Source organism: Mytilus californianus, unplaced genomic scaffold (genome assembly GCF_021869535.1).
Source record: "Mytilus californianus isolate M0D057914Y unplaced genomic scaffold, xbMytCali1.0.p SCAF_9, whole genome shotgun sequence".
Lineage (NCBI taxonomy): Eukaryota > Metazoa > Mollusca > Bivalvia > Mytilida > Mytilidae > Mytilus > Mytilus californianus.
In genome coordinates, this window is record NW_026262745.1 from 87,594,560 (window position 1) to 87,619,477 (window position 24,918).

A 24,918-nucleotide genomic window follows, 5' to 3' on the forward strand; every position below is an offset into this window, starting at 1 on the left:
AATAATAATTAAAAACCAATTGTTCAAAGAACAATTGAAGGTCTTATCAGAACAATTTTCAAAGTTATTGAAAAGAAGCTAGTTCCTGTTTACTCAAAGTTAACATTTCCATCCAGTCATAAGTTTCTTCATACTGATGCGATCAATAAGTGGTTTCTAAATACTTTTGAGTGAAATAAGGGAGATAGTGTGCTACTTCCGGTGAAGTTAATGTCACTTCCGGTCTAATATGATAGCTTCTTTCACACTCATTCCAACAATATATCGTTTATATACAGTCCGCCAAAGGTTAAGCACCAGCTTTTTTTTTTATTGCATCGACATTTTTTTCATTTTAAAAAAATCAGTTATTCCTCAAAAAGAGAAAACGTTCAAGTAGCAATTTTGCTAACATATACCATTAACAAACTATAACTTAAGTTTGGTCACATATGCAGGTTCTATGCATTTAAGTTTTGTGTTCATAGAAATCAGAAACGGAATTTAAGTTTCACTGTGATTTTATTTTTTTACAACAATTAATCAGCCAATATCATTAAAATTCTCTACAAATAATCTTTGGTATGTTTGGCAAATTTAATGTCAATATTTGAGTCAATTGGATGTGTAACCACCTCTCTTCCGGTACAGTTCCATAACACGGCGTCTCATACTCTGTACAAGCCTTCTGAACTTTAGTTGAGGAAATCTATTCCATTCATCAACAATTGCCACTCTTAAATCGCCAAGATTTTGCAAAGGTGGATCTCTGCGATTGAGATTTCTGCCAATGGCATCCCAGACATTTCCGATAGGGTTCATGTATGGAGACATGGAAGGCCAAAAGATAGTGTCAATGGCTTCTTGCTCTTTGTACTCGGTTACAATCCTTGCCCTCTGTGGTCTAGCGTTGTCGTCCATGTACAAGGGTCTTGATGCAAGTTTGTGATTATCAAAAAGAGGGACTACAATGTTTCTAAGCACCAAATCCCTGTATGTCTGTCTGTTCATGTTACCCTGCAGAATATGCATATCCAGCTTACAACGGTATGAGAAGCAATCCCATACTGTAACACCACCAGCATTGAATGCAGTCGTTGGACAATGTTGTTTTGGTCATAAGCAGTTATATTTTCCCGCTAAACTTGTATTCTGCCGTCTACTGGTCGTAACAGAAACCGACTCTCAACTGATCAATGATTTTTTTGCCAGCTTCTAATGTTACAGCGTCGATGATCATTAGCCCATTGAAACCTGATCATACGGTGCCTGGCTGTTAGGGTAGGTCTCTTGACAACACCGCATGCTCTTAGGTTGCCTTTATGAAGTCGACGGACCAATGTTCGAACACTAACACGACCACCTGGAGACCAGTGGTGTCTTAAGCTGCGGGGCAGTAGTAAATAGGATGGCTTTAGCACGACGAATAAGCAGTCTGTCATCACGACGGGTAGTTAAACGGGGTCTTCAGGACCTTGGTCTATCATTTACAGTTCCTGTGTTAATATGACGTTGTAAAAGTCTGACAATGACGGTGTGATTTACATTGAAATGGTAACCTATACTCCTAGTGCACCTACTGACATTTGACATGCCAATTGCTTGCCAACGTTCAGCCACAGATAAATTATGCCTTGCCATATTACAAAATGACTTGACGAAGGTCAAATTTCACCTGTACGCGGGACAATAGGAAGATGATTTTTAAAGGTATCGAAACAGTGTATTTGTAAAGTGCAGATGACTTTTAATAAAAAGTTGCTTGACGGGTTTATCAGAGTTCAATCATTTTGGTCGTAATGAATTTTCTTAGTGTATGTTAATGGCTATTCATAACACCAAACATAAATAATTTTTTCGCAAAAGTTAAAAAAATATAGCCAGTTATATTTAGGTGGTGCTTAACTTTTGGCGGAGTGTATATATACTTTTGCCTGTAAACAAGGAGATAATTGGCCACTTCCGGTTTATCTAAAGTCACTTCTAGTCTTTAGCGATGAGTTATTGTATTTAAAATACAAAATATATGGATTCTAATTATTTTTTCATGAAAAAGTGCGAATATGGCTACTTCCGGTTTTCTCAAGGTCACTTTCGATTGTCATTTTTCAAGGTCATATATCATCCAATCTTTCTAAAAGGTCATATGGGTTATAATGAACCAAGTTGAAGTAAAAATCAATTAACCTTATATTATGACATTTCAGGGGCACTAACTCCTATCAGATGCCATTTAATTGTTTCAGACCAAATGTAACATATCTTCATTACAATAAAGCAAACATTTTGCACTTGTTCTTTTATGTATATATATATATATATCTTTAAAAGTGTTTGAGAAAATGATGAAACAAGGAAAAGTCAAAATTAAGAACTTGACCTTGACCTTATTTTCTAAGTTAGGACCTAGGGGCCACAAATAAAAAGATTTCAGGGTTATACGGTTAACGGTTTATTAGTAAAAAAAAACATACCGACAAATTTATTTGGTGAAGGTAGATAACTCCTTTAAAATTTCATCGAATCGCTTCGATCCAAATTAGCCAAAATTCCTGAGAATGTAACGAACAAGTTAGAAAAAAAAATTTTGTTCATATCTTTTTTTGTTACGAATGAGATGCACACACTTGATAAACAGTGAATAGGGAGATAACTCTTACAAAGAAAATGGTACGGCTAAGCAGGGTGAAATTCAAAAGCGCATACACTGTACGATACAATATAAGAAATATGAAAGCAACATATTGCGAAACAAATATTCATCGCAAGAACAAAATTTTGCGGAAGAAAAAAAAATCAATCTGTGTAAAACAAATAAATCATGTGCATATAATTGTTTTAAACTTATATCATATATATTAACTGGGTGATTAACTATTCTTACTTTTACATACGAATAGAAAAAAAGAAATAGAATTAAAACTACAAACGATAAGATATAAAACAATATTTACTCAAAATTACAAATAAAATATTATAGCTCAATACATGAATATTGGATATACAAATACCGAGACACGTCTTATAGCAATACGAAATTAACACTCAGCAAAACAGTCATATTCGGGAAGAGGTCACGTTTGGTACTTAAAAGACATGACGACGTAAATGGTAAACCACAATCTAAGACGTGGCAAAAATATCCCTAGTTAGTTTAGACACAGACTCATCGTACGGATCAACCAATTCATGATGGTGTCCATAACGTTTACCGAGTGTCTTTTGTAATCTTTACTCCTCATAACTTTGTTGGCGCAGTTTCTGCGTAAGGAACACAATCCCGTATAAGTAGTCCGTATAGTGCTAACATAGAATTGAGAATGGAAATAGGGAATGTGTTAAAAAAAACAACAACCCTATCAAAGAGCAGAAAACAGCCGAAGGCAACAAATAGGTCTTCAATACAGCGGGAAAATCCCGCACCCAGAGGCGTGCTTCAGCTGGCCCCTAAACAGAAATGTGTACTACTTCAGTGATGATGGACGTCATACTAAACTCCGTATTATTTAAATGCGGCAGTGTCAAGCATGTTTTGTGAGATCTCAACCCTACCCTATTCCTGTAATCAATGTAGAAAAAAAACAGTCAGCAATACGCACAGTAAAATTCAGTTTAAAAGAAGTCCTAGTCCAATGTCTAAATATGTAACAAAAGAAACTAAACAAAAAGACAATGATACATAAATTAACAAAGGACTACTAGCAGTTACTAACACATGTAACATGCCAGCTTCAGACCTCAACTAAACTGATTGAAAGATTATGTCTTCATCATATGAATTTCAATCACAATCATCACCCCCGTTAGGGGTTGAGTATCATACCATCATAACATATATGAAAAAAACATAACCAGTATCATGCCAAAAACTGATTCAAGAATAAATGTGTTTATTTCCGATACAGAGACCCTATAAGTGAATCAATATTAAAGCCAAAATATGCCATTTTAATGACCTGAGAACGTTAACAGCATCGTAACTATACCCCTTCTTAATAAGTCTGTTTAAAGAACTGTTAGCTTTTGAGGTGAATGCCGACATTTTTTGTGCTTTGTAAAGAATATTACCATAACAGATTGGATGTGAAATACCTGAACGTATCAGATGTTTTCATGTTAATTTATATTTGTCCTTGTACTGATGATAAAGTCTAGTAAATGTTTTGACTAGTTTGTGATATCTAAAACCCTGGTGTAATAATTGTTCTGTAATACATAGATTATAAAATCGTATACGTTGTTACATACACCAGAGAATGGTACAAGTTGAGATATGTAAACACCATAAGATGATGACAGGGGAACGTCACCATCTAAAAATTGATAATCAACAATGGGAAACAAAAATAATATCTTTTATCATAAATTTTGGTATTAAGCTTCCCGTTAAAAGGATATAGATTTCAAGATCCAGGAAAGTGCACGAGCAAAACGTTTCCAAACGATGGGGCAGAGGTATGTTACTGCTGAGAAATAAAAAAATGATAATTGGAAAGTTGAAATCGTCCCGTTTTTCATAGATTTTAGTGTAAAGGCTTCAATCTGTGCCAATATTGAGGAAGAGATCAAGGTATGAAGCTGTCCTTCTAGTATCAGTAGTATCCTTAATAAAATGTTTACTGGGATATATAAGATGTAAGTACTAGCTGAAATATGGGTTATTCAGTGATAGGACAGCATCAATATATCTGAAAGTAAAATTAAAGAATTTCGCAAGGTGTTTTTTTCTTTTAGTCTTTAAGAAGGTTCTGAATGAATTCGTTTTCATACGAATACAAAAAGCAATAGGAATGCACAATCAGTACCAATCTGAATACGACTTCCTGTTGAAATATCAATCATCCAAACTCATCAAATATAGTATAGTTTTAAAAAGTAATTTTGATAATATCATCTTCAGTATATTATCTATTAGAATCAGTGTGGTTCTTCACAAAAAAAGAATAAATATAACCCAACACAAGAAATGTGTATCTACGATTCCCTTTTTTATAGAAAAAGGTCTGTTTCGTGATATTGTGAAATCAATATTTCAATTGAGCATGTGGAATAATAGTATAAATGTAAAAAAATTAAAGGTCTTTATGTTGTTGCAAAATTGCAAAGATTGTAATCTCAGATTTAGTAGTGGATCTTTAGAACTTTTAAGAATACACATCTGATTAACACCACTCGTTAAATATATTTCATTACAATATTTTTGGAGGCCATCTTTTACTGTAAAACAAATAGTAATCAGCACTTTAAAAAGATGTTTAGTCACACATCTTGGTGATCCAGTTATGTATCCTACTTTAAGTTTTGTGAAGTTTTGGTTTCCAGTATAATGACGGTAAATTTTTTTCGTTTAATTTCATGTTTATACCAAAAGAAAGAAAGACAGATTTGTGATTTTGTAAAATTTTATCTTTTGTAAATGAAGTTATAGAATATGCTAATAATGATTTTTACATAGGAAGACAATAACATTGTAAGCTTTATTTGCTGGAACAATAATTTTTGTCATGCCAAGAGGATAAATCACCCACAACCGCCGGGTTTTTTGATTGTAAGAAACCCTTGTGCTCATATTACAGCGTAGTTTCTGAATGCGCGTCTGAATGCAAGATCGAATATATTTGATTCCGACAAAGTGTCCAGTTTTGGTTCGCCTGGTTGGCGCTTTACCAATTTACTAGCATAGTCCTCAACCTGAATTTCTTCTTCGTGTTTTTCCAGTTGATGGGCTGTGGAATTCTATATTTTGGTTCCTTGGCTAACAACTCTCTGAGTTGATTATGTGTTACTATGCCAAAGCCGCCAGTAATGATATGACAAGTTGGACTTTAATTGTATGTTGAAGATGCACCTGAGCAATCTGGAGGTTTTGATTTCACATCTTTGAGGTTGACAATCTCGGATGTAATAGACTATGTGTACATTTTGTGTACGTATACGAAATTACAGGTGTAGCTTAATTTTTGAAGTTATCAGGTATAGTATTTTGTACAGATTTCTAGTGGAAAATATTGCTAATATTGATAGCATCTTATTCTTTATTGGCAAATTCTACCTTAATAAAAATACGTTTTTCCTCATGTTTGGATGTAATTGATATGGGTTAGACTAGTCTATGGTTAGCAATGTCAATGACTATTGCAACTAATCTATACAAATCAGAACTAGAATCAATAACGGAAGTATTTTTGGCATCTTGAAATAGTAAATAAAGTTTAGATAATAGAACGGACATTAATTTAGTTCTGATATGCTGATTTCCTAAAGGTTTTTGAACAGACGTTAACAGATTATCATCGTTGTGAAAAGCAGATGGTGTATATTTTCTGTGACAATGACTTCTTTTTCGTTGAGCAGAAGTGTTAAATAATTGTAATGTATTGACAGTACTACACATTGGACTGGCAAAATTACCTACACTATCAATTTTGTCAGTGCATTCATAGGGAATGGAATGGCTGTTTTAACTCACATATTCAAAATTCTTCTCTTTGTAGACGATATGGTGTACTCAATATGGGGTCATTTTGTGAATTCTGTATTTTCTCTATAATCCGGACTTTCATTAAAACAATAGAATGATCAGGCTGATTGACATGTATTTAGAGAAATTTGTATTTATACATTAATACTTATATCATTAACATTACACAGATGGTCGTTCATTCTAAAATTGAGTCTTTGTCGAGTTTCACCGACGTAGATCAATCCACAAAGAGCGCATCCAATACCGTACACAATATTGGAAGCAGTGCAATATAAATTCTCATGTGTGTATTGTAACTTTTAGTGGTCAAATTAATTTGAAAGTGGGTATCAGATATTAGTATACCACAGGTTTAACAATTTATCCGGTTACATTTGGAAATAGACCAATATTGAAAGTTATCATTGATATCTAAAATATCTGAAAGTTGAACAGTACAGGGCCTAATATAAACAAACTTGTCTGAATTTTGATATTTGAACGAGGATTCAGAAGACTGCACATGTGTCATTTTCACTACATCATTTAAGATGATTCTAGCGACACCGTATAAAATCGATGTTGTTGTGTCCTCGACAACATCCAATTGACATCTTTCTATCCTGAGCAATGAGTCATCCAGTATATTATTATTCATTCTACTAGTATTCTTGCTGTTAGGCTACCGGACGGGTAGAATCCTCGGGGACAGATTGTCCACCAGCAGAATTTCCGATTCGGTGGTGATAAATAAAGGCAACATTAGTATACCGCTATTCAAAGTCATAAATCGATCGAGATAAAACAAATTCGGGTTACAAACTAAAACCGAGGGAAACACATCAAATATAAGAGGAAAACAACAGAACAATAGAAACGCTGAAGTTCAACAAAAACAAACGCCAATGCAACATACATAAAAACAAACTATTAGATAACAACTGTCATATTCTTTAGAAAAATGGTAGATTGAACCTGGTTGTGTTGCTACCCGAATCTCGCACTTAATTAATGGCAATATTGAAAATATCGGTAAACTGACAACACTACATAACAAGAATACAGTACAAATGAATGAAAGAATACTCAGGACAGAGAAATACATAAGTAAATGATAAAACAGTACATTTCGACATGTTAATCACAGAATAACAACGAATGCCTAAAGTTGATTTACGACATTACTCAAACACAGCATAATAAAATTCCGAACTGTACGTCACACGATAGTAACAACGCCACAAAAAAGTGACGTCACAGGTAATTTTTAAAGTATAATCTAAATGTATCAGTAGTAACATTCTTTTTAAGCTATATCTTTCTCAAAGTTGTCTATATCCACCAGCGAGTTGGGAAATCTATGTTTTGTTGTTTTAAACATGTTCTACCTTTGAGTTAACATTCATCTACGAGTTTTCAGGGTTTGCTTCATAATCGTGGAAATGCATACAAATGCTTCTCATAGAGGAGCATTAAATAGAATGAAACTAAACATGACACGAATGTTCATTATGAGGTGTTGATGAAGACCGAATTACATGTATCTTCATAGATCGAGATATATTATAAACTGCAAAAAATATCAAAAAAGAAGCTACACATAAGTCAACATGAGCAAAATTTTTAATGACATCTAATTGGAATTATTGTCCTTATACCGCCATTTTCTACAATTTCAAGGAATAAACTCATCATAGATACCAGGATAGAAATTTCATATTTGCGCCAGACGCGCGTTTCGTCTACAAAAGACTCATCAGTGACGCTCGAATAAACAAATGTTAAAAAGGCCAAATAAAGTACGAAGTTGAAGAGCATTGAATGTATTGGTAATGTCTGTAAACTTTACAAAAAGTCTTCTGCTTTTGATTAAATTATTGGGCTAATATTAAACCAAAGTTGGCCTCGATTATTATTAGGCTATCTGTTATAATTTCAATCTATTTTAACATGATTTCCAAAACCGACGTAGAATTAAGTGAGCGAATTCCAAAAACAAGTTGGTGCCCAATAATAATATGGGCTAATACTTTTATGTTCGTATTTGACCGGTCTAAAAAGCCGTATTAATATCGATTAGTTACGTCAGCAGTATATTATATGCCCATTATAACGTAACATGTCATTTTAATCATATTATTTATTATATACATTATCATATTTGAATACAGTTTAACATTAAACATCATGTACACCTTAGTAGTATAGGTATAACTAAAACAAAAATAGATATTAAAAGAACAAGAAACTATAAATTGTGGATAAGAAAATGTTTTTGTTATTAACATTTGTAAAAATTGATAACACATATGTAGGACTCGGAGGTGCGATGGGGACGCTGAAGTGCGATGGTCACGCTGAAGTGCCATGGTCTACGCCGAAGTGCGATGGTCTATTCGCTGATGTGAAGTGGTCTATATGACGCGTGATAGCTACTTTATCTACAGATGTGCAATTATTATAAGCAGTATAGTTGGTATATGGATAAGCATTCATTATTGTCTATATATGTCATTTGTTATTATTATACTTCACGTTAAAATGCCATATTTTGATTGGCTAGTACGAGGGTGTTAATTTACTCTATTATCCTTCATGGAGACGCTTGATCAAGTGTGCGCTTTATTAAATACGACTCTATCCTATGGCAAATACTCTATTACCCTTCACGGATACGCTTGATCCAGTGTGCGCTTTATTAAATACGACTCTATCCTATGGCAAATACTATATTACCCTTCACGGAGACGCTTGATCAAGTGTGCGCTTTATTAAATACGGATGGTTGTTATGTACAAGACGTCATAGTTTATTATTTTGAATTTGAAATTAATTGACAGTAATAACAGAACCTTCAATATAATAAATTAAATAACACATATATAAGAGGGTGATAGAGCAGATTGTTATCCCTCGAAAAGACATTGTCAACCTTGGCTTCACCTCAGTTGACAATGTTTTCTCGGGGTGACAATCTGCTCTATCACCCACTCAGCTATGTGTTATTCATATATAGTTGCATACAAAATGAACGATAGTCCTCTTTGATTTTCTGCATGTGGACATAATTCTGAGATAACATTTATCTTTACTTTGTTTCTCTCATGAGATCCTCGTTTACCGTTATATTAGGAGAGTCTGTGGACCCGAATGTATTTAGAGAATGCCACGTTCCATCGTACGTAACTTGAAAAAAACTTTCGAAGATTTCGAACAAAAATCCGCTACTACAGAAGGTTTACTTTTCCCTTTCCCCCTATCACACCCCAATTTACCGAAGTATTAAAGGTGTATAAGCCCCTTATTAACTTTAAAACCCGAAAAACTGCTTCTAACAAACAAATTGACTTCGAAATAAAAAGCATTGAAAATATAGTTTATGTAGTCCATCGCACTTCAGCGTTACCACCATCGCACTTCGGCGTGGCTATCAACAAGATAGCGTCACAATGCCACCATCGCACTTCAGCGTCAAACCATCGCACATCAGCGTGACTATCGCGATTCGGAGCACCATCGCGGTTCAGAGTCCTACACATATAAAGTTTAAGACAAACAGATGAAAAGATGTAAAGTTCACTTCAATTTATCAGATACATACGATGCATTATCAAGTAACTCATTTAAACGTGAAACGTAAACTTTGCATGGTTTTTCTTCTCTTTTTTTTAATATTTTACTGTGGTTGTAGTGAACACAAAATCTAGAATTGGTGCAGAGTAATACACCTGGTGAATATCAATCCCCCAATTTCGACAGCATTAGAGGAATCATAGCTAATGTTTTGTCGGAAATTGTGTTGTTTTTCATATTTATAGATTTTGTGAAAGTCGCTTTTAACAAGAAAGTATTTATGACGATAACATTTTTTTTAGATATAGCAAGGACTCCATTAAGTATTAAAAACTGTTTCAATAATATTAAGTGAAATGGAATATTTGGAATACGTCTTAAAATCTTTTTAAAATCATCGAATGATAATAGGTACCTTCGAAAGACATGCATTAACTGTTGTCAAGTTTTGTATTGAATATAATCTTCATTTTTTTTAATTAATTATTATGCATAAACATAACGAATTTCTTAATATGATTTAAAGATGTTTTTTATTGCAGGGTTTATAAGAAAATTTAAAAAAGATTCTGCAAATAATACACACTACTTTCGAGTTTGTTTTTTTTTTGATGATGGAATAGCAACATATTGAAAACAGGATAACAAAAGTTATTACAAAATTATGTTACATCAGTTGTACAGCTGTACATATATCGACCATAACAAAGTGAAATCATTGATTGCTTAACAGAAACTCCTACATTTATCTCATTAGCAACAGTGTAGCTATCAAAATATACAGGACATCGAAAAAAAAAACCTTGTCCGAAACTGCGCAACAGGTCTCGAGCATTATTCAAAAAACACATTTAAACAGTAATTAATTAAAATAATGCTGACAACTGGACACTAAATGCGCGACATCAAATATTGAAATTATTACAGGTATCACTAAATATGTAAAATCATTGAATACTAGTCTGGTTCAATTTATGTTACTAATAAATCATGTCTTTTAAAATATTTCACTATGTTTGTTTATACTATTATTAGCACGGTAAATTCATAAAATTATAGTGTGTTGTAGGTCATGTAGTTAGTGTGAATAGTCTCCTTTTTTATCAATGATAATTTGTAAAGAATAAATCATTATAGGTCGAAGTATGGCCTTCAATACAGAGCCTATACTCACACCGAACAGCAAGCTACAAACAAGGCCCAAAATATGACTAGTGTTAAACCATTCAAACAGGAAAATCCACGGTGCAATCTACATACAAAACTAGAAACGAGAAACACTTATGAACCACATCAACAAACGACAACTTCTATACTACAGGTTCCTAATTTATGACAGGTGCAAACAAATGCGGCGTGTTTAGACGTAATAACAGGTGTCAACCTTCATTCTACCCTGAATGTAATACCACAACATAGAAAGACACAGTATAAGTTATCCATTAAAATGACTCAATCAAAAGACTTGTCAACTAAAACAAGTTAACATACACTGAATGAATAAATATAAGAAGTGTCTATGTATTTGTTTATCCAGCGTTCATGTGTGTTGTTGCGAAGTTTTATTTGTAATACTGATTGGATATTGTTTTGTGTATTATCGTTTGAAGTTGGGATTATGTTTGTTATTTTCTATTCGTATGTAAAAGTAAAGATAAATAGTCATCCTGTTCATTTGTATGATTTTAGTTTAATGCAACTATGTGCACGGGATTTATTTGTTTTACACAGTTTTTTTTTTTTGAAGAAAAGCCGACATTGTTAGATTATGCAGTCAGTTGCACAATTACTAACACAATTCTATATTAATATTCTTGTAATTTTCATACAAAACATCAAATAACATAATTATACACCAAATTTTAATTTATATCCTATTTATAGAAATGTACATGTGACGTTACTTTTTGTGGCGTTGATACATTCGTGTGACAGACACACCGTTCGTAATTCTATTACGCTGTTTTTATGCGCTGTCTTAAATTATTTTTAGTTATTCGTTGTTATTCTGTGGTCAACATGTCGAAATGTACTATAATCCTATTTATTTATGTATTTCTCTGTCTTGAGTGCTCTTGTATTTATTTGTACTGTATTCCTGTCATGTAATGTTGTTATTTTGAAGGTATATTTAACCCACATGTGTTTCTTAAAATGTCCTGTACCAAGTCAGGAATATGGCAGTTGTTATCTATTAGTTCGTATCTATGATTGTTGTATTGTCGTTTGTTTTTGTTGCACTTCCGTGTTCTGTTGTTTCGTTGTTTCCCTCGGTTTTAGTTTGTTACCCTGATTTGTTTTCTCTCAGTCGGTTTATGACTTTTGAACAGCGATATACTACTGTTGCCTTTATTTGATCTATGACACAATGTTAATACAATATAAATAAAAAAGGGGAAGATGTAAAACAATATCAGAAAGACAAATATATCCTTGGACAAAATGCCGTTTGGTAAAAGAGCATACACAGATAAGTATAATAACTATGTTGTATTGTGTACATGGAGTATGGAAATATCTTTTACAAAAAAATTATGTGTTTGTTCATAGTATGAGAACAGAAGTGAAAACTTATTGTCATACTAAATACTTATCAATGGTGGTATATATTAAAAAAAAGTGAGACGAGATATAACACAAATAAATAATAATTGAATAAACAAAAATGCATTACAAATTGTATCAACAGTTCAAATTAACGTGATATTACGAATTGAGAGTACCTGCAGTTACTGAAGCTAGTTAAAAGCCAAACACATTTAATTATAAAATATCTTGCGTCAGAGACTAAAATTTATTAAAACATATCCCGGGTTAACCTACCAACTAAGACTTATTTAAGTGTATGTACTACCATAAGCAACACAACAGTTGTCACATGTGGATCAGGATCTTCCAGAGATCAGCCCCAGATTTTGTGGGGTTTGTGTGGCTCAGTCTTTAATTTTATATGTTTGTTTAAATTGTGCGTTTACTGTTGTTTGTCTATTGATCTTTTTCTTTAATTAGCCATTGTGTTGTTGGGTTGTGATAACAGAATTATTGTTCCACAGGTGTCTTTCGCCTCTCTTCTTCAATTAAAATGCCAATATACATTTAGTTAGTCCTTATTGTTCACGGCAACAGATATGTTTACAAAGGCAATAAATAGTAGAAGGAAAGAAATATAACAGTTTAGAAGGTATAAAAGAATACGATAGTATTAGACATTATTTGAGGACTGTTATGTAAAAACAGTCTAATATGCAGTCTTATCCATATGTTATCTGGTATAAATCAGTATATTGAAAGAACTCATAAGACAATGCAAAGACAAAGAAGTTTATATTGAAATTTTGAATAATTTATTCGAAGTTATGCATAAAATTTGTGCCGAAATCTTTCTTAAGTTTGTGTTGCTTCATCTTGGCTTTATCAAAATATGATTGAAAATGTTATGGTTGTACTTAAAATTCCTCGTAGGTAATTAAGATAGCCTTTTTAACATATGTTTGTACGTTTTTCAACTAGAAGACATTTTTTTGGATTTTCTTGTTTGCCTTAAAAGTCAAATGATACGAACATGGTTGCTCTTTGGTTGATAATTCTAAACAGATACTACAATAATCATTCGAGGTAAACTGAACGACTGAAATCAAAACCAACAATATATTGTTAAGTTATTTAGTGCATTAAATAGAAAGATTGATAGTAGTTTACTGTTCTTCAATCACCATCACCTTATAGCCATTCAAATATTATATTACTGGAAGAAATTCAACAATACATTCCTTTTTGAATTTTACTAAAATGTTGTTAATGTATTAAAACAAAGAAGGCTCAATTTCTGTGTCATTTGGTCTCTTGTGGAGAGTCTCATTGGCATTCATGCCACATCTTCTTTTTATATCAAGTACATATGAAATTCTATAAGCACATGCGATAGCTATAAAAACATTTAAAAAAAAACACTCTAATCATTTGCCAACCAAAATGAATTAAACATGGTTATAAGTTATATTAATTGAAATAAAATACACTACATGTTTATTGATATAATCTGTACATTCATATATTTAATTCGGAATTGATGAATACATGTGTGTTTCATCATCTAACAACATATATTTTTCTTATATAGAAATTAGAATAAAAAAAAAGAAAATGGGGTATGATTGCTAATATGACAACTCTCCACAAATGACACATAAATGCAGCTGTGTCAAAAACCACGGCTTTTTAATAATCATTACATTTTGCTTTGTTTACCTACTGGTTCCAAGATACAATCTTCTTTCTTTTATCTCGTAGACAAAAATGTAGAGACATATCTTGGGAATGTTATCAATATACATTCACACGAATAGCGGTCGAATGGAAATCTGTGGAAGACCAAGAGTGAAGTAAGGGTTTTACAGGATTTTAGTATGATTTTAAACTCTAAGAAGTTCGGACCATAAAATATTAAAAATTTGCCTTTCTTTTTGACCTTCGAATAGAAGCGCATATTTTTTTATGAAACTTCTTATTAACAATTGTACTTTTTTAGCCATAAAAGGAGTTACTATGGGAAATTGCATTGTTTATATTTGCAAAATTGCAACCTATATAAATAAATAAAAAGAGAAACTGTAGAACTTTATCAACTCTGGTTCATTTTCAGAGTCAAAGAAATTAACTCAAATATATAGATAAATGGCTGATATATGGACTATATATAAAGTTTTATAAATATTGCATGAAGATTGATAAAAACCTGGGCTTTGGCTATGTTGACTCAGTATAAACTCACAGTAAACAATAACTGTGCTTTGAATGTATGAAAAAACAGATTCCATCACTCAGCTCTATAAATTAAACTTTTAGAGAATTCGTATATCAGACTGGTTCATTCATATATGCATGATATACACGTTTTGCAAATATGGTTTTGTTTAAAAACTTTTAGTCATATATTAGCCACATTATGTAAGGTATATAAAAAGAGAAAAAAAAAGGATATTTTGCAAGAGTTTTCTATTTAGATAAATGTAAGTATAGGTTTCACAAGCCACGCCTCTTGAAAGATATGTGATATTCATAGATATTTGTTTTTTCTACTTGTTCCCAGATATGATCTCTATATTATATCTCGTAAAGACATGACTTGATAATGTTACTAGTATAGATTATCATAAATTGAGATATGTGGATGACCCAAAAGTAAAGGTAGTGCAGAATTTTAGTATAAGTTTCAACTCTAAGACGTACGGGGGCATATAATAAATGTAGAAAATATTCCGCACTTTAAAAAAAAATAGAAATGCATATGAGCTTTTCCGTCTAGGAATTTGGTTTACGAAACTTCGTAATAAAAGTAGTACATTTTAGCCGTAAAAGAAGATCTTATGGGAAATGACATTATCTACATTTATATAATTGCAACCTATAACAACTTTTAAATAACCCAACCCCAAATATTATGTTCTATGTGAAAATTGTGTATAGACAGTGGCTTCTACTATGTTTTGTTAATTATATTCCTGTAATAGGGTATGTTTTTCAGTTGTATAGTTGCCCGGAAAGTCTACAACTACAACAGGTTGTCGTAGTGCAAGCTGTCGTATCTCTTTTTTCAAAGATTGATGCATTTTGTTCATTTCCTCGTGTAAATCATCAATGTCATGGTAGGTGTTGATTGCATCTTTTTCTCCGGGTATTTCTCTGAAAAGATTTATGTAATTGTAGAAGAGGAAAGAAATGTAATGTTGTTTGTAATAGGACAGGAAAATCGAATAAAATATCCACAGAAAAGTGTGGTATGTTAAATGAATATTCATAATCTAAGAAATGATGGTATGATAAGAGTCAATTTCATTTTCTCATTCTTTTTAAATACGGAGTAACAGACAACCGTGATCATATTACAAATTACTTCAAGTGTGATTTTATCAACTAAAATTAATCATTGATAAGGTAATGTTTCGTACTGTCACATTATATCACATGTATTCTATGCTTTTGATATCAGCAACATTAATAAATTGCATTCAATTTGATAAAAACACCTTTTAATTTATTTTTTTTTTGTATAGTGCAACATCTTCACGAAACAATCGGAATAATATAAGGTATGTAATCCCTAAGTTATGTTCTTACAAAATCCTATAACAAATATACCCATTGAACTGAAATATGGTTGGGTTTTACAGGAAATTTGAACATGCTGATCTTTTAATCTCTTGTATTTTCCATTCCAACAGTGATATCAAACGAACTTTTAAAATTCGGAAATATTTCATTTTTTCATATCCATGAGAAATCAATGTTAAAGCTAGACAGTTGTGTGCGTTGTTTGTTGTTTCCTCTGATATCACCAAAAACAGAAAACTTGAAGCGATGCACACAGGTCATTGTACACAAAACTGAAGATGAAGCAACAACACGATCATCAAAACAAATTGCATTCACATTACATAGGTACTCTCCAACAGTCAACAGCTCCTAATGTACAAGTGATATCCGGTTTGCCACTCTTAATAAGGAAATATGACTTTGGTAAAACAGCATCCAACAGTGGGAGAAGTGGGCATAATTGTGCGAATTTCACAACCCTTAACCTTAACCGAATGTGACTTACATGTATGTTTATATGTTTAAGTCATACATGATATTAAAAGATTATTGGTTAGAATGAGCAATATGCCTATTTCCTTAATTCTGTGGACATTTAACCTGGTCCGGACCAATTTTATAAAAAAAATATAATCAACGTGTGGTTGCCGAGGATGTCAGAAGTTGATTGTATAAGTCATAACCTTCGCCAGCTCACTAAATGAATCAAAGTGTGTTTACAGGTGTTAATGAAATTGACCACCTAGTGGAATGTGAAAGGCACTCAAAGTGGATTTTCGTTTTTCAAATACAAAAACAGATTCTTACATAGTAACTCGTGGACTATCGGATTTATCCAATCTCGATATCTAAATTAATAATTATAAAACCATCGCCGAGGCTCGGACTTTAAAATTCGATCATTTAATTATCTCCATTGGATAAATCCGATAATCCACTTGTACCAATGTAGCATTATATATTTATATGGTTCATCTTAAATCTAAAGACAAGATGATGTGTGTAGTCTTTAAATGAAAACACATATCCATATGAGACATCCTGACTTAGATTGAAGCTAATACGATACAGTCTTCAACTATCAATACCCTCCAAACACCATTGCTTTAGATTTATAAGACCCCGACATTATTACATGCAAAACAATTCAAAGGAGAGAGAAAACAGTACAATGAATAATGATAAACCAGAAGAAAAAAAACTAGGAGACAACAACCATCGACAAACGTTAATTTACAGTCGTACATAGGACGATCACACATATAATGTGGTTAGGTTAAACATGATTTCGAGAGCTCAACCAACCAAACCCCGTGCAGTGTCGTCACAACAAAAATTAGGAACATACTGTTAGCAATAATTCAACAACGGTGTGGCTCAGAATTAAGACATAAATCACAACAACAAAAAAACGAGCTTAATGACACTTAATAGCGATTTATGAGGATCCTTAGCTATGAAGATTTGTCTCGTCAGTCACATGTCAAGGAATTGCAAAGTAATAGGACATTGGTTATATGATTGATTCTATTATACTTAAGGCCTATAGCCAGTCTTAAATTTGAATCTTCATTAAAATGGTTTACAGTATTTCTGTATTTTTTAACGAAACGAAACATATTATAAAAGATAAATAATACTGTTAGATATGTGTTTCATTTTTTTATAATACCTTTCATCCAACACCATGTTCCTTGTTTCATATCTGCTTCGAGCATATGTCGGTGCATTTAGATATCGTTCCAAAGCAATGCTTTCAACTCTATTCAGTTTCTCAACGTCATCGGGTTCAAGTCTTAATGCTACAAAACCAATGTTAAAACAATATTGACTTTCTTCATACAATCATGCACCAAGGGGTAACTGTATAAATTTACATGTTAACAGCTACATTAAGTTGATGTACACACAGTTTTACTATAATTTTTCAATGATAAAACAGTTAAATTAAAACGAAAACAGATGTTTATGAATCACAACATATCCCTATCTAGAATTCATCTTTTCAATGAATAGGCAGACTATTGCAGCATAAAATAATACACTTTACATGTTTACATTTGATATTGTGAACCTGCCTGTTTTATATATCTATAATTGTTTTGATTATTAATAAATCATTCTTTAAGTATGTCGATATTTATTCTATTTATTTAAAAGATACAGTTTTGTTAATAGTTGAAATCCTAGATATACTATAACATTCACAAGTGAACAATTCACCATTCTCAGTTTCCGATTGTCGCATACAAATTTGGTGAATTTGGTATAACCATTAGTTATTTATTACAAATTGTAATTGAAAAAAGTACTTTAAAACTTGTATCTTCGGAATGGTTGTGAGTTAAGCTATTTTGTAACACAAGACATACACATTTTCATTTCATGTAAAGTTGGAAAGACCATCAATTGTGTTCTGAACAATTGGTCTTTTTGTGTCATTTCGTTTACTTCTTTATGTTGAATTGCGCTAGTATAAGATTTAGAGAAAAAAATTATCATTAGATATACAAAACAGTTCTTATTGCACTCTGTCTGATTCTAATAGAATATTTTCCCAAACTGACAGTATAGAGCACATTAATTATCTGCTTCTGTCGGATTGTTGTCTCTTTGACGCATTCCCCATTTCCATTCTGAATTTCAATCATATTTTTGAACTAGCTGTTCTTCCTTTCCTGGTTTCGTTCAAAGGAGCATGATGATTAAAAAGAAGCTATCGGACCAAAGGTTCTACGTTGTATCAAGTATTTACTACTGTTTGTAAAATTCTACCTAAATATTTATAATGTCCAAGCTTGACCATGTCAAGCAAATACAAATACGGCCAGTTGTTTTTTTTTTTTTTTTTTGATTATGAGACGCAAATGAATATACAAGCAAATATAGCGAAGTCCAATACAAATGCAAACAATGATTCAGAATATCAACAAGCATGAGGTTATGTCCAAGAAAATTATACCGAGATTGTTATTTATACAGCATTTACATGACAAAAACATTTTTTTGTTTTTAAATATTTACCAAAGTCGCTCTTATACTGAAGTTTCCGTATTTTGTAATAACAAAATACAATGATTCGACATAAGTGTATTACTATTGGTATTGGAAACATTGGCATGTCATAGTATTCATACACCAATGAATATCTGTGGAACCTCCAAATAATTTCGGAATTGTCTTGTACTTTTTGGAATGTATACCTGTAGTAATCAAATATGATGGAACATATTAAAATTTAAAAAGTCTGTACTGTTCAGGTAGAAACTTTTTATTTAACAAATAGTTATTCCGGAAAAAAAATGTCTTCTCGTGTCACCAACAATGCGATCACATCAACATGATCAAATAATATTTAAAGGGTCCGATAATAACTAGACTAAGTGTAAAACCATTCAAACAGGCAAACCAACGGTCTAAGACACGTTTTCAATAAAATGTTATTGTTATTCGAAAAGTGAAATTAAAGTCACACATTATACAAAAAAGAACTACATGTAGTTTTTTCTTTGGTTGGTTCAACTGCATCGTCTATTTCACAAACTAGGGAAGTAACTTATAGCTCATGTTTTACACAGTTTATTATATCTAGTGTTTTGGTATGAAACAGTACGTACAAAACTAAAACTGCTGTTTATCCAAAAATGATAGACGTCATACATTGGTTAACTTCGGCATATTAAATATTAATACTTCTATTGCCAGGGAAGTAGTTGTTACACAAAATTTAGATTGATTGCATATATATCGTATTAAGTCAATGACACATTGTGTAACGAATTTATTTTACCGACTTTATATCTATAAGAACATGGCCATTTTTTGTCACCATATTGAATACAATCGATGTGCAGTCATATTATAAGAAAACAAGAAAAAAAAAACTCTGAGGCGCAGATGGGAAAATGAATCAGCTGAAATAAAATCTATGTTCAGAATAATATAACATTAGTTAAGCTGACATTGACGAATAGTTTTGACTGACCAAAACGATAAAATCGCTATATTTTGGGCAAAGACAGAATGCATTCATATTGTATATCTTGTCTTTTGGGTAATTTCATCATGTTTAGATTGTTTTTTATAAACTGCAATATTCAGTTAATATTGCCCAAGCAACCACTAAATTTGAATTTGAATTGAAGCTATAGTGTTCTATTCTACAGGATTCATCAAATGTAATAAGGAAAATATAACATGACAAGACCAAAAAGGGCATTTTTGTTAATGTACGCAAATTAAGGAATGTTCTTTATTTAGTGAACTTTGGCGTTGGTGTAACGGATTATGCATCGTACATATTTTGACGACAAGGAAAAAGGTTTGTATAGATGTTGTGCTATTTAGATAAATATTATATTGCTGTACATTGTATGATAGGTAATTGATTTAACCGCGTTAATAAAGAGAGTTTTGAAAACACTGACACTCTCGTATGATGGTTTACACAACGTAACAAATCATCAAATGATACTTTATTTTTTTGTATATCATTTTTCTTTTGACATGGCATTGTCAATTAGCTTTTGGGATTTTTCAACTTTATATAATAATACTAACATAGAAGCACGGTCTCCAGATTTAGCCCACCATTCTTAACTGAATGTAATGACTGTACCAAGTCAAGAATATGAAAGTTGTCTTCCATTCGTTTGATATGTTTGATCTTTTGATTTTAAAGGGACTTTCCGTATTTAATTTACCTTGGAGCTCGGGATTTTTGCTATTTTACTTTTATCCTATAAATGACAGTTCGAATCAAGAAAAGACAAAAATAAAATACGTCACACTGCATTCTTTGCAAAGATTTATCCATAGAATACTTACGAAAACATAGCAATAAGAATATTGACTAAAAGTATATTTGCCAAAACAAGATATACTGCCAACATTGGTGAATTAAATTGGTTGGTCTGTGCGCATCGCAACATTGTACCATTCGTGTATAACAATGGATTATGTGTACATTCCGATGGTTCTGTTCCTGTGTAATTAAGAATAAGTTTAACTATCGATAAGAACAATTAACAATATAGTTAAAGATTTATGAGAAAAGGGTCAATGAAATACATGAACTCGAAATAACAAGATGTGAAATATTGTAAAACTGAATACTAGCCGCTTGACTGATCCAATAGTGGTCAATCCAACACTAGCTTCATGCACTATCAAAATAGATTCCTGTTTTTCAGGATTTCATATGTATTTGTTAGTCTATAATCTCCTTTTCCCAACTGACAGTAATGTTATAACATATTATACTGATCTGTTAACATAGTTTAAATGGCTTTCTTTGTCAGAGCACAGACATCTTGAATTGGAACCAATGACAAAAACATACATTATCAGCCTTGGTATTATCGATTTAAACAAAATTTGTTAACAACTCAATGTCAACTAAATATTTTCCTAGTTTAATTGTATAGTGTACACTATATGTAGTCACAGGATAATGTTTCAGTAAAGTGATTACTTCTAAAAGAACTAATTTATCTCCTTCAATTTGAACATTGTCTGTCACAATTTAGAAACATTCGTCACTTTTTGTTTTGCTTTTGACACATAGAAAGCATTTGTTTTTGTCATCTCTTTAATGACTTTGATAGACTGTTCTAGAGCTTAACAGAGGGGTGGACGAATAGGAAAGACTTGTTGAAGTGTAATAGTATTATAGCTAATTATATACATTTTATACAGATAGCCATAGAGAGTCATTCGTGAAGATTAAAAATTCAATATCTTCCTTTTCTATACTAATTCTACAGATGGGTGCGGTTCTAACCTGTACACAAGATAACCTAAAGCAGTCCTTACGACTGCTCTATAGGTTAACTTTGGAAAATTTTAGCAGACCTGTAAGTTAACTTTATCCCTAGCAGACCAGACCTCGTGTATGCTTTAATAGGACTGCTGCAGACCAGACCTAAGGACAAGTTAGCTAGAGCAGACCTGTTCCCAGGACAGGTCAGCTCGACCAGACCAGAACTGTGGACAGGTCTGCTTGACCAGACCAGACCTGAGGACAGGACTGCTTGACCGGACCAGATCAGACCTGTAGACAGGTCTGCTTGACCAGTCCAGACCTGTGGACAGGTCTGCTTGACCAGACCAGACCTGTGGACAGGTCTGCTTGACCAAACCAGACCAGTGGACAGGTCTGCTTGACCAGACCAGACCTGTGGACAGGTCTGCTTGACCAGACCAGACCTGTGGACAGATCTGCTTGACCGGACCAGGCCAGACCTGTGGACAAGTTTGGTATTTAACAGAGCAGTCTTGTCAGTTATGGGGACAGGTCTGCTTTTTATCGGTCCTATGGATATTCTTTACCACGTTGATACATACAATAAAAGCAGTCCTGTTTACAAGTTAACTTTGGATCATGTTCACTTTATTTTGGAAGAGCAGACCAGACCAAAGTTAACTTGGGATCAAGTTAACTTTATCTTAGAGGAGCAGACCAGACCAAAGTTAACTTTGGATGATGTTAACTTTATCATGGACCAAACCAAAGTTAACTTTTATAAGAACAGGTCTGGTTTGACTTTTGATAGCAGACCTGGTCATAAGTTAACTTGTGTGTAGGACTGTTTGTGGCAAAGTTAACTTCGTCCAAAGTTAACTTCAATTCTGGACATGGACCTGTCCTGAAGTTAACTTTTCGGGCAATCATTAAATAGTCATAGGACCAAGTCTGCTTTTTAAGTTAACACAAATTCTGTCCTAGGACCGGTCACATTAGTCATAAAACCGGCCCTAAGTTAACTTTAACCAGTCATAAAGTCTGCTTATTAAGTTAACTAGCTGTACAGGTTAGGACTGCACCCATCTGAATGTAGGTAGAATACAAGTTTTTGACATTTCAGAACACTTGCTAATTTCCAGGTTTTGTTTCAATTTTGAATCAAAAGTTGAAAAAAGATATTTCATTGCAATGTTTAAGTGAACTGTAAATTTTAATCACGATACAATCATATTGATGAATACACACCCTAAGGGGAGAGGCTATGAATACTAACAGGAATTAAAAGGCTGATTATTGTTATATAAACCAATCTGTGTTTTAACCTGAATAATAACTTTATAATTAGTGATGTACACATCAATCATATGCTAAAAATTAGGATAAATGTTTTCTATGTGTCAAAAGCATGTTTGCGCTTGTCCAAAGTCGGGAGCCTCTGGCCTTTAGTCTTGTATGTTTTTTTTTTCAATTTTATTTCATTTATAAGTTTTGAAGTTTAGTATGACTTTCATTTTGACTGAACTAGTACACATTTTTAAAGGGGTCAGCTGAGACCCACTACAGGATGCACGATTATATCGCCGCGTTCAAGACCCAAGTAATAATAAAAAAATGTTTAAAAGTAATTGTCTTTATATAGAATTGTAAATTTTTTATATTAGTTATATATATATTTTATAAAATTGAGTTCTTTGACTTTAATGTCTTGCATTTGTGATTCATCACTGAATCCTCTTTAAAATGCAGGCCAGTATTTCATATTACCCAGTAGTGCCCAGTATTACCCATTTAAACCTAGGTTTTCCAAGCATTTCCCACTTAGCAACACTCATAAAACCCGGGTTTTTGCCAACCCTAATTATTTTTTATGAAAAAAAAATGACCAACTCTTTCGATTGGTCTTTTAGTTTGGAATTGAGAATACTTGTGTGAAGTGTAGGTAAGTCAAATGTTTTAATTTTATTGCAAGATGAAAGAGACTTTGATTTTGATAGTATCTAAATCTAATTCGTGCATCCTCTAGAATAGGTAGTTTTACAATACATTTAGATATTCTGTACGTGTACGATGATTATGTGCATTCATTTGAACTAGAAAATTGAGAATGGAAATGGCGAATATTTCAAAGGGACAACTACCCGACCAAAGAGCTGACAACTGTCATAGGCCACCAATGGGTCTTGAACGCGGCGATATAATCGTGCATCCTGTAGTGGGTATCAGCTGACCCCTTTAAAAATGTGTACTAGTTCAGTGAAAATGAAAGTCATACTAAACTACAAAACTTATAAATGAACTAAAATTGAAAAAAAAACATACAAGGCTAAAGGCCAGAGGCTCCTGACTTTGGACAAGCGCAAACATGCAGCGGAGTTAAACATGCTATGTGAGCTCTCAGCCCTCCCATTTATCTCTAGGTAATGTAGAATAAAGAAACACACATCAAATTAACTCAATTTAAAAGAAGTCCGAGTCCAATGTCAGAATAGCTAACAAAAGAAAGTTAACAAAATTACAATGATATATAACAAAGGACCACTAGCAGTTACTGACATGCAGTCTGAGGAAACCCTTGGCAACATCCTTGGATCTAAAATGTTTGGCCAACAATAGCTGCCAGTTATGTTATCAAATCCCTGGACACACCGTTTGTAGGTAGGATTTGAAATTAAAGCCGTTTGAATATATTTAGTTGTATGTATTTCCTTAGCTCTATGTCATACTTAATGAGAGAATGTCCTATTTAATAGTGTTGCATACATGTACTCCCGATGGTTTACATAAAAAACATAAAATGCTGGTTCTAAAAAAAAACAAAATGACTTTTACGTCCAAATGTGAACATACAAAACATATAGTGTATGTTATCTATCGCCCTTTTGTGTATTCATGGACATCCGCGTAGCTACCAACTAAGTAGCGTCAAGATGTCGCCTTCGCACTATAACGTGGTAAGAAAGTATGCAACCATTGCACTTCAGCGTAACCGTCACGGTACAGAGTACCATCGATCGCTGTTTAGTGTTATACAAATGTAAACAAGAAACAGAGGAAATCTTTTTCA

The 24,918-nt window shown here is 32.7% G+C and overlaps 1 protein-coding gene across 4 annotated transcripts in view; it reads right to left on the bottom strand.

The window, feature by feature from the left end:
* Positions 1–12,350: 12,350 nt before the first annotated feature.
* The window catches only part of LOC127715430 (transient receptor potential cation channel subfamily M member-like 2), an 85,169-nt gene continuing 72,601 nt past the window's right edge, over positions 12,351–24,918 (bottom strand). For all 4 annotated transcript variants that reach the window (XM_052221471.1, XM_052221470.1, XM_052221473.1 and 1 more), the window contains exons 21-24: positions 20,936–21,092; positions 19,133–19,311; positions 17,781–17,910; positions 12,351–15,697 (exon numbers count right to left, since the gene is read on the bottom strand). In XM_052221471.1, the coding sequence (XP_052077431.1) occupies positions 15,505–15,697; positions 17,781–17,910; positions 19,133–19,311; positions 20,936–21,092 (659 nt within the window). In that variant the 3' untranslated portion in view covers positions 12,351–15,504. The remainder of the gene's footprint in view (positions 15,698–17,780; positions 17,911–19,132; positions 19,312–20,935; positions 21,093–24,918) is intronic.